The 11,965-nt window shown below is 38.9% G+C and overlaps 1 protein-coding gene across 3 annotated transcripts in view; it reads left to right on the top strand.

The window, feature by feature from the left end:
* The first annotated feature begins 4,711 nt into the window (after nucleotides 1-4,711).
* Nucleotides 4,712-11,965, top strand: part of LOC124872200 (dedicator of cytokinesis protein 3-like) — an 81,307-nt gene continuing 74,053 nt past the window's right edge. For 2 of the 3 annotated variants that reach the window (XM_047371971.1, XM_047371967.1), the window contains exon 1: nucleotides 4,712-5,304. In XM_047371971.1, the coding sequence (XP_047227927.1) occupies nucleotides 5,268-5,304 (37 nt within the window). In that variant the 5' untranslated portion in view covers nucleotides 4,712-5,267. The remainder of the gene's footprint in view (nucleotides 5,305-11,965) is intronic. The other variant, XM_047371959.1, reaches the window with a different exon arrangement.

Below are 11,965 nucleotides of genomic sequence, written 5' to 3'. Positions count from 1 at the left end.
CAATTTCCCTTAATAAATGAAAGCATCAATTGAAAACCTAAATCATATTGGCCCTTTGTGAAGAAGTAATCAAAGTTGTGCTACTGATCATTGCCCTGCTGGATCTCCCAAATGCACTGTAGGTAGTAAGGCCTGCAATGCTTTAGATGGATGTTCTGGGTCCTTTTGTAACCTCCTGGATAAGTTGATCTGCTCTTAAAGGTGTTTTGATAGTTTGGGCATTCCTGGAAAGGTTCACTACCATTCCATGCTTTCTCCATTTTTGGATAATGGTTTTCTGAAGTCTCAAAGCCTGAGAAATTGCTTTGTGACCCTTTCCAGACCGGTGGTTTTCTTTAGATCGGAGCATAATTTGCTGCGTTTTGAGATCTTTTAGTCTACTTCACGTTGTCATACAGGTACCTTGGAAGCGAGTTCTTGATTGAACGGGTCTGGCAGCCATCAGGCCTTGGTGGGACCAAAAAGTTAATTCATGATTTACCAGGTGGGGGATTATAAGTTCACACGGGCAGGTTGGTTTGGATAGCTTTTTACCCTTAATAAATTAAATTATAATTTGAAAACTGCTTGTTGCTTTTATTCAGGTTATTAGTCTCTGATATTAAAAGTTGTTTATCTAAAACATTATGAAAAAAAAGAAACTGAAAGGGGACAGCGCAGATGTCATATTAAGCTTCACAATATATCCAGTCGTGCTCACAATATCAGTGCGTAAAACTGCAAAGGACTGTTTAGATGCAATATTTGGTAAAATAATATTTCTGCTCATGTAAACTGTGTTTAGCCAGTCGGATTGGTTTTCAATGCCTTTAACCAATAAACTTTATATAGATCTTATCGACCAAGAAACTAAGGCTTAGCGAGAGTGGTGGTGGAAAAGAAAGATTGGGGAAAACCCTTGTCACAGATATCGGTTCTACAATAATTACAGAATTTTGAGCTGTCTTGTTCTCATGTAGCCCTAATTTCAAAGAAAGAAAGTGTTGGGAACACATAATGGATGAGGTGGTAGGATATCCTTTTTGTCACCTTTTCCGTTTGCCGTCCACTTCATCTGGGAGTGTTAAAACTGTCAGGCAAACAATGCTTTCGGTGAGCTATCAGAAAAGGGACTAAATGTAGGAACAGCTAGTAAAAATATGCATTATTGTTCTTTGCACCCTTCGTGTACCATCTGCACGCAGCAGTTTCACTATAGTACATTCTCCATACCCATGATGGAAACTAGTAATTTGTTATGTAACTTTTAACAAATGCTAATTGTCTGGGATGCATATTTAGCTCCTGAAACGCCCCCTTCTCCCCCTGCTTTATGTGTGTGATTGGGAAAACCGCCCACAATGTTCCGCTTGAAGTAATAGACAGATGGGAGTCAGTCACAGCGTCTCTATGATGGGGAGAAATTACCCAGCTGAATACTGCCCTCCCTCCCACACTGCATCAGGCTTACTGCACTACTCGGCACTCACCAAATCACCCTATTTTCACTGTGCCTTCTCTATAGGACAAGCATGCAGGGGTTTGCAACTTTTACAAGTCACGACTCCCCAAATTAATCTGGTTGTGTTTGTACTGTTTCTTTAACATGGTGATGCACACAAACATGAATTACAAACTGTTCCAGTACAAATCTTATCACTAGAGTAGTAACATGGATGCAGCTTAGTACTCCTGCAGACCAGAGTCGGTATAGCGTCTTGCCAATGCATTTATATCCAACTTTTTGACGTTATGTTACATCCACCAATTTTACTGTATTTTATTGGGGTGTGATAGAGCCACACTGTGTCATGCATGATTGTCAAATGGAAAGAAAGGCTTTTCTTTCCATTTGACAATGGCTGAATGGCTTTAATGGCTGAATGGCTTTAATTTTTTGTTTTAACAAATAAAACATTTTTCCATGCATTTATATTGAGCTCCACTGAGTCAACACTAGAACCATCTTCTGCTACAATTACAGCTGAACAGAACATGATTTTATGAGCTTGGCACATCTAGAGACTACATTTTGGCACACATTTCTTTGTGAAGTTGCTCAAGCTCAGCCGGATTGGATGGAGTTAATTTGTGAGCATCGGTTTTCAAGTCTTGCCACTGATCCTCATTTGGATTTAGGTCTTGACTTTGACTGGGCCATTTTAACAAATGAATGTGCTTTGATCTAAACCATACCATTGTAGCTGTTGTAAGTTTTGGTTCACTGTCCAGCTGGAAGATGATCTTCTGCCGCCATGTTAAGGCTTTTAAAGCCTCTAACAGGTTTTCTTCCTGGATTGGGCTGTTTTCAGCTCCATTCAGCTCTGAGCAGCTTCATTGTCCTTGCTTTAGAAAGGCATCCCTACAGCATGATGCCAATACCACCATGTTTCACCATGGGCATGGTGTATTCAGGATGAAGTGTTAGTGTTTAGCCACAAAAACATTTCAGTTGTGGTTTCATGTAACCAGAGCACCTTCTTTCACTTGTAGGAAAACTGCAAACAGTATGCATTGTAGCTTCCTTTAAATAATGGCTTGCCTCTTGCCACTCTTCCCTAAATACCAGAATTGTAGAACGTGCAACTAACAGCTCCTATTGACACAATTCCCCCCCATCCCCTGTGTTGCGGATGCGGACCTCCACTGCTCCTCTAGAAATGGGACAAGGTAGAACCACAGATTATAAGAATTTTTGGTTGTCAGGTGCAAAAATTTAGAAAAGATTTTTGCAACGCACTGTAACTATTTAATTTTGCTAGACTTTCCACATGTTTTATAAATATGTTTGTATGTATGGGAATATGTATGTATGGGAATAATAATAAAAATCTTCAAGAAAAGCATTTTTGAGGTCAGACACTGATGTTGGGTGTGAAGGTCAAGCTTGCAGTCTCTGTTTTAAGTCATCCCAAAGATTCTCCCGGTCAGTCTGGGGTCTGGACTTTTTGCAGGCCTGTTAGGTTCTTCAACTCCAAACTTAATCATTCATGTTCTTATAGACCTTGCTTTGTGCACTGGGGCACAGCCATGTTGTGCTCATACGTCCAGTTTCCACAGAGTCAGAATCAGAATCAGAAAAGCTTTATTGCCAAGTACGTTTTTGGACATACAAGGAATTTGTTTTGGCGTAGTCGGTGCAATACAATACAAATTAAACAGTATAAACATATCTACAATCATGAAATTGACTAAAATGTCTTGGTAAGCTACAGCATTAAAGGTTCGTTTCAATGGAACTAGGGGGCTGATCCCAACTCCTGAAAAACACCCTCACACAATAATTCCCTCTGCACCAAACTTTACATTTCACGCAGCGCAGTGATGTTCTGCTGACCATTGCCAAACTGAGACTTGTTCGTTGGATTGCCAGACAGAAGGGCATGATTAGTCACTCCAGAAAACATGTCTCCACTGCTCTAGAGTCCAGTGGCAGTGCCCTTTGCAACACTGATGTAAGGCTTGAATTCAGCTACTCTGCCATGATAACCCTTTTTATGAATCTCTACACATTGTTCTGGAGTTAATCTGAAGGCCACATAAAGTGTGGAGGTCTGTAGTTATTGACTCCGCAGAAAGTTGACAATGTCCGTGCACCATACGATAGCCAAGACAATTTAATTAATAGCATTCAGCTCTTTTTTATCGCTGTCCTTCCAAATTGCTTCCACTTTGTTATGATACAACTAATAGTTGATGGCAGAATATTTAGTAATGAGGAAACTTGCTCACTTGCTTGGACTTATTACACAAGTTGCATCCTATCAGTATGTGTGCGTGTGTGTTTGTATAACTGAATGTTTGTAATGCTTGAAAATGTCTTTATAACCTTCTCCTGACTGATACTTTTGTACAATGTAAACTGTCTGAATTGTAACCTCTCTAGAAACTATAACTTTGGGTGAAGGATGCAAATGAGAAAATGTTCGGAAACTCTTATTAGGACCTTATTTTACGTTAATCAGATCATCTAAAACGCATGACAGGTATGAAGAAAACTTAGCCCTGAAGTTGGATCAAAATTATAAGTTTAGGAGTGTCCCCAACTAGGCAATTAGGCTATTTTAAATTATGTTTTACAGTTTTTGACTTAACAGATTTGTTTGACTTTCAGTTTAATTGATCCTATTTCTGCCTTTTTTACATTAAAGGTGAAAAGGGTTCTAAGGGAGTTGTAGTCTGTCTTGCAGCACAGAAACCTGACATTTTAACAGCTGTATACACTTTGTGCAACCTAAGGCTGCATTGAATAAATGCTCACTAATATTTCAGTTTTAACTCTTTTATGTAAGCAGCACCTTTAGTAGAATAGTTAGTGATGTTATAAACACTCTCGTGTGAAATTCATCTTCATAAATCATTCAATCAAATTTGTCCTTAGACATTAGTTGCACCCCATCAGTGTGGGGGCATGACTGCACTATGACAAAGCATCGCTGCTATATAGTTGCTCTGGTTCTTGGAAATGACTCAACCAGGAGGTGTTTCCCCACATGGTGGCCTGGCCTGATGTGTAACACCGGGGGCTACTTTATTGCCGGCAGCTGCCAAAGTAACAAGTCCAGTCAGTCACACAAAAGGCATACTGCCAGCCAGTATCCCTCCCCGCTGGAAGAAAAAACGGTTTATGATGGATGGATAGAAGGGGCACACAGGGAGTAAAAGAGGAGGCGCATACATTTGCAAAAGCTTGACACATCAGTGTTGACAAAACAAGTCATGTGACGACCATGAAGATGGCGCAGCTTATGGTATTTTGCCGTTTTCTCAGTAATTTCCTGCAGCAGCTTTTCAGTACATCAAACATGTAATAATGACCCAGCGATTAGGCCAATTCTCGCTGTGTGGAAGCCCCGTCGAGCGTCAGCCGGAGAGGAAGCGCGAAGAGACGAAGTGCAGAAGCTTCGAGGAGCTGAAACCCTTAAAACAGGGGCTGCAGTTACACCTTTTGTGGAAAACAGAAAACCCATCACCGTGTGCGTACGTGCGTGTGCGTGACTGCGTGTCTCTGTGTGAGTCTGTGCGCGTTGCATGAGGTGGACAGGGAGACTGCATCAGACTGGAGACACACGCCGGGACATAATGGAGCAGAGACACTGAGCCTTTCAACGGTCCCTCTTTCCTCCCTTTTGCCCGCGCACATTCCCTTCGGAACATGTAGTCTGTACAAACATACGATCAGCCGAGACTATTTATTTCATAGCCTTCAGCTCAGATTTTCTTTAGCAGCATCATCTCACGATAACGACATAATGTGGCTTGCTCTACCAGAGGGGAAATAATCAAATATGTGGATACCAACAGAAGAGGAGAAAATCGGAGTTGGTGAGTTAATGCCATCCATCATAATCATTATTATTATTATTATTATTATTATTATTACTATTGTTGCTCATTAAAAAGGTTTGGTTTTCTTTAAAGCTTCCATCATACGTCGCTCTGGCAGTTTTTGCAACAAGAAAGGCGCATAATTTGCCCGTCCCCACCATGAACTGATTATGCAGCATGTTATTTTCATATTAGTAAGCCAATTACATCTAGTAAAAAACACGTTCACTTATAATGGCTGATATACGCGGCGCTGACTGCATTGGAAGGGAAACTGCGTGGGATGATCCAGCTTACAGAACCCACCACCTTAAAGATGCCATCGCGGGCCATAGACTGGCTCAGGTGGGGTGTCAAACTGGAACTCCCGTTTATTCGATTTTGCGCTATTGTATTGAAAAAGGCGTGAGCTTGACATTTTAGCCATTTTCCCGTCATAGACAAGTACAGTAGCGATGTAGAGGAGGAAAGACGCGATTCGTGTGGAAACCACAAGGGGGCATCGTGACTGCGTCCCTCCAACAGGTGAAGGCAGGAGTGATGCTGGAGTCTACCTGTGGACTGAAAAGAAGCAGCTTTTCTGCTACTGCGGTTGCTGCGACAATGTTTTACACTCATCATGCACCAGGAAAAAGTGCTTATGACTTGAATAACATTTTTTCCTATAGCTCGGCAATTAGCCCCTATGTTAAAAAAGAAGCTCTTAAAGCCATCTCTACTCAGCTAAAAATGCCTTAGTATGCTTGGACTCACAATCACAGCAAAGCCGTGCAGAGCGTGTGAGTACACTATAAAGGGTTTTCATTCGGAGAATGAGTCATGTCCAGATGCTCCACAGCTTGTTAGGGCCACTCACGCTGGCTCGCACATGAAACTCCCCCTTACATGCACACGCCCACGTATGAACACTTTCTTTAGAGGCATCGCTTTCGTCATGGTCGCTTTATAAAGAGTCTCCACGACCATATAGCGCCGCCACTCCTGATCTCTGTGTCATTTTATGCTTTCGTCCATCTGTCACAGAATCACTGAGGCTCATTTTCTAAGCGCAGATATATACGTGGGCTTTATTAAAGCAAAGACAGCAGCAGTGCGTGTTTGTGTAAATGTGTGGGGAGGGAAGCAACAGTTCGGCGCAGCCTCCGCATCAGTCTGCGCTTAGTGACCTGGCGCTCTCCGTGGTGCTGAAACGTGGATGGAGATGACGCTGTCCGCGGTGCTGAAATGCGGGGAAGTGGAACCCTCCACGCAGAGAAGTACATACTGTACTTTGAAAAGGCAGCACGAATTTCAGCTGAACTGGCCTCCCCCTTTTCGGGTAACATGCGAGGATCAATCCACACAGGTGGACTGGTACATGCGCTGGCAGTGTCACCAGCCTGTTATCACTTCCCTCTCCTTCCTTGTCTGTGATGTCATTGGCACTATTCTTCACTTCTTCAGAGATCATTTGCTGATTTTGTCATTGCCTATATATTACCTTTCACACATGATGCCCTGCACAGAATAATAATAATAATACCAGAATAATCTCACTTTTAAACAATCTATACCACAGTTTTGGGTCTTCTCAGTTTATGGAGAAAATGTTGTCGCATCAGCCCTGTACATTAGTGCTCCGCGGAAGGACTGTTTTAATATTCATTTAATGTAGTGGTTTATGTTTTCCACTTATGAGACATAACATTATGACCACTGGCAGGTGAAGTAATTAAAACACATAATACCTTCATCATGATACCTGTTAGTAGGTGGAATATCTTTGCCCCCTTGCAAAATGTTTCTGTTTTTGCTTATTTGTTACATTAAGACAAAGATAAACTGAATAAATATACAAAGTATCCACACAAACCAGGCTGAACCAAAGTAATTGCCCCTCTTAACCCTTCTGGCACTCTTGGCACCAACAACTGCAAAAGCAGTTGAGATAAATCAGGTAGTCTTTTATATCTCTGTGGAAAACGTTTGGCACACCCTTCTTGGCATATTGTTTTAATTCAGCCACTCTGGATGGTTTTCAAGTACAATACTCATATTTAATACCATGCCTCAGCATCTCAATCAGATTTAAGCATGGACTTTGGCTAGGCCAGCCCAAAACTGTTCAAAGGGGATTGTTGGTATGCTTTGGATCATTATCTCTCTGCATAACTCAAGTGCGCTTAAGCTTAATTCATAAACTGATGGCCAGGCATTTTTCTTCTAGAGAGCAGAACTCATGGTTCCATCAATTACAACAAGTCAATCAGATCTTGAAGCAGCAAAGCAGCCTCAGACCATCACACTACTACCATGTTTGATTGTTGGTATGATGTTATTTTTCTGAATTGCTTTTAGTTTTATGACTGATGTAAAGGGATGCAAACCTTTCCAAAAGGTCAGCTTTTCTCTCATCAGCCCACAGAATATTTTCCTCAAAGTTTTGAGAATAATGATTTTTTTTTTTTTTTTTTTTTTTGTCACCAAAGAACCCAGGGCTGGTTTTGATAAAAGGTTGTCAGAATATCCAGTGCATTGCAGTTTGTCTGCATAGCTGCAGACCAGTCAGGGTGGAAATAACATGCCCTGATAGCTGGCCTCTTTCAGAAGAATAGTAAAGTGTGAAGGATAATGTTCTGGCACAATGAATACTTTAACTGTTAAAATTTCAAGTAAATGGTACATATAGTGCGTAGTCCATTAACACAGCCCTTGTCTCTATTTTTTTAGGTGGGGTCAAATGTAGCAGCAGGTCCTACTAACATTTCTAAGTGGTGCTGCATTTTCTAAAGCCTGTTACAGTATCTCTTGTTTTATTTCTTGATATTTCCAGATAACCTTTAAACAATGTTTTTGAAATATGTCAAAGCTTTGTATGCTGGGCTGCCTAAGTGATTTTGGATTGTAAGACCCCGCACATTTTAAATATCTTTTAAGATGAGTGACCAAAACAGCTGCAGAGTTTTAAAAATGTGTAAGCTGCTGATTGAGCTTTTCACAAACCTTTCTAATGAACAACAAAGGCCTATCAGTATAATCCATTTCCTTCTTTGAATATTTTAGGGAAATATTTTTTTTTTTGCTAATAGAATTGATGAGAATGAACATTTGGAATAAATTATGTAAGTACATATTCCAGCACCTTCTTATTCAGCTTTGAGGCTTCACAGGTAAGCAAAGACTGACAGGGCACCACGCACACAGCTTCAGTAATAGGAAATTGATTTTGTTTTAAATACAGAAACAATTTGATTTATCTTCAGAATTATTAAAATAGAAATTCAAGTCTCTTGGTAAACAAGGAATTGGATGCAGATCATTTACTTTTGGACATTTTTGTGTTTTATTAGTAAGTTCCTCTGTCCATTTTAAAAAGACACATGTTCATGTCAAAAGATGTATAAGTGAGATTGAGATTAGATACCTTATTGTCCACATTTTTGCCGGAATTGCCATCCGTCCTCTAAAAAGCTGTGAGAACTTTCTTGATTTTTCTTTGGATAAACTATTATCAACAACTGTAGAATCTTTCATCTTTGTTATAGGATGATCATGTCATCATATTATTAAAACGCTGCTGCCCTTTGTTGTCATGTCTAAATTTGAAGGCTTGGAATTATATATCATTAACTTATCTGCCCCAAGATTTCAGTTGAGTAACTAATTATCCAATGAAGTATTCGTGGGGCTCTTAAATAAGCGGGGGAAACCCCAGGACCATTATGTGTAACTTTAAACATGGTTTATGGAGGAAATGAACTACGTAGTTGATCTAGAGTAACAGGACTCTCATGGTCTGTATACTCACACTGCATTGTTAATTATATTAGAATTTAATTGTTAAATAATTAAGTGGCATGTGGAGTAGTTATGATTAGTGTCACAGTTCAGATGAACAGATTTCCTTATTAACAAAGTTTCATGCAGTCATATGTTTATAGTCAGTTATTTTAACAGTTTATTTTTCCACACATCCATCCTTTGGTTAAAACCAAACTCATCTGGAGTGTTTGTTGCAGAAAAGCCTAATCTTTGCCCCATCTTACCAAAGCACATGGTTTTAGTTAAAATCTTAACACAGTTCAGTGCATTAGTGCACATATTTAAATTTGTGATTCTTTTTTTACTGCTATGCCTCACAAACAACAATAGTTATTTTTTTATTTTGGAGACTTGGTAATCCAACAATGCCACTCTTAGTGTTTATAGTGGCAACATAAATATGGGTCCTCATCCAGACAAAGGAAATGGGGGTCTCTGTCATGCTAATTTAGACCCCAGGAGACCAGAAAGTCATTGATTAATAACTAGATGAAAACTAGAAGAAACTCTAATCAACTTAGAAAAGTAAAACGACAACTTAAAAAAATGCTTTTTAGTGAAAGTATTTCTTACCACTGAAAAAATCTACTCAAATTAAGTTTAGTTTTTCTACAAATTTCAATGTGAGATTGTGCCTCTGCGAACAAAGACAAATTTATTTAAAAGCTTTTTTACACATCTTTACCAGGGGTGCCACAAAATTTGTCTGCATCTGTATATTTGGTTGTAATTTGTAGCAGACGACTTCAGTAGAATGTTTAGTAAATTAAACTATATGTGTTAGTGCCTATTTACAGAGTGCAGAAACACAATGGAATGGCCTCTTGGTTGTGCAGTATTGATGTCTATGTTTTAAAATGTGCAGAGAAACACAGAACAGAAAAGTAAAAGCAAGCCAAAGGTGAAACTGAACTTCAGCTGACTGGCATTTTGCACACAGGGCAGCCTTTGTCTGGACTTGCTACCTATGTTTTCTATAAATTTGAGGTTTACATTAAAACTGTATTATCTGCTAAATTTTTTTTTCTCTTTGTGACACATGACAAAATGTCAAAAAGAAACGTTTTTGTGGCAGCACCCCACTTTTAGAAATGTGCTGCCTAAGAAATAGTTTTTTTCTGCTTTCTTGCACAACATCAGTCAAGGGCTTAATGTTTACTCATAGGCTTCCCATTTTAGAAACCACTTAGTCTGCTCCCATATTACATCACCTTTGTGTTGTATTACACTTTTATTCTATACACCAAGAGTGGCTGCACTGCAAACGAAGAGCATTGCCAGTTTTATTGAATAAATGAATGAATTATTTTACAGCGTTGTAACGTTTTGTCATTAGATTATGGCATCTGATGCTTATTTTAAAACTTCAATGCTTAGATAAAATATTTGTTTTTTGGAAAATTGCTTTCATGCTGTAAAAACTTTCATACAAATTTAAGAAACAAATCATTTCAAAAACAAAATATTTTTTCCTGTTTTGAGTTCTTATTCTGCAGTTGAAAACATTACATGTGATATCATTAGGTACTTTCCAACTTTTATACTTAGCAATCAATGAAAACTAGAGGTTTTTATTGACTGTTAACCACCTGATGATCAATTGCTGATATTTATTTTTACTTCTTTCCATCTGTCTGTTTTTTTAATCAGAATTTTGCCTTTTTCTTCTGGCAATAAATGTCACTTTGAGTGGATTGTTCCTATTATACTGTTTGCTGCTCTTAAATAGTTTTTTTTCAATATTTTTTAACTTATTAGATTTTTGTTGTCATTACTTATAATTAATGTGTGTTCCAGTTTCAGTGACATCAAATTTGGATCTACTTGCTCTTTGAGACCTGTTGCCGACTGGAACTCAATCTTCGCTGAGCTACAGCTGATTGAAGGCCCTCTTATGTTGTTGCAAAAAACGACTAGCACCCTCGACTTTTACTTTCTCTACACAAGAACAGCAATACAGTCCTTCTCAGAGGTAGATGTTATTGGTTATCAGCTGAGTACGCCCAGATGAAGCTGACGGCCTATATTTAAAAAATTGCGAATACTGGCTTAATTTCTCAGCAAGCCAATATATTGGCCAAGTGAACATTTTAACCTTTCGTAAAAAATATCATGACCCTCCATGGTAGATAGTTTTTCAGAACTGGCTTAAAAAGGGCATTGCTTAAAAGAATCAGGGGGTTAGATTTTATTGCCAGTGTGAGATACTGTACCTGTAATTATTAAAGAAGTGCTAGCCCAAACACTGCTATTGTTTTTATCCCTAAATGTTTTAAACTCCAGTATCCAAGTTACCTTCCAAAATGGAGAATATTTTGGAGATTGTTCTTATTTCAAGCTTATTTTATATGGAAATGTTGAGGACAAGTCTAGAGAAAACTCAACAGCAAACGTTCCTTTGATAGTTATAGTAAATCAGTGCACATGTTCTCATACTTCTCTCAGTGGATAGAGAGACATACAATGTCTTGCAAAAGTTTACATATTCCACAAGCATTTTTACATTTTTTCAAGTTACAACCACAAACCGCAATGCATTTTAGTGCAAGTAAAATAATACATGCATTTCAGTTGTTTATAAAAAGTAAAACTCTGAAAAGTGTGGGGTGCATTTGTATTCAGCTCCCCTTTTTCCTGATCCCTAAATAAAATCCAGTGCTACCAACTGGAGGCCACCTGTGTGTGAGTAGTGTGCAGACAACCTTATGAGGACCACAGAACACAGCAGAGAGGTCGGGGATACAGTTGGGGATACATTTAAAGCATGCTTTGGTTATAAAATTATATCCTAAGCATTGAACATGTGATGGAGTACTGTTCAATTCATCACCTGAAAATGGAAAGAGTATAACTGCAA

The sequence above is a fragment of the Girardinichthys multiradiatus genome, chromosome 1 (genome assembly GCF_021462225.1).
Source record: "Girardinichthys multiradiatus isolate DD_20200921_A chromosome 1, DD_fGirMul_XY1, whole genome shotgun sequence".
In the NCBI taxonomy this organism is placed as follows: Eukaryota; Metazoa; Chordata; class Actinopteri; order Cyprinodontiformes; family Goodeidae; genus Girardinichthys; species Girardinichthys multiradiatus.
Note: the sequence above shows the minus strand (reverse complement) of the source record. Positions and strands in the feature narration are given on the sequence as shown.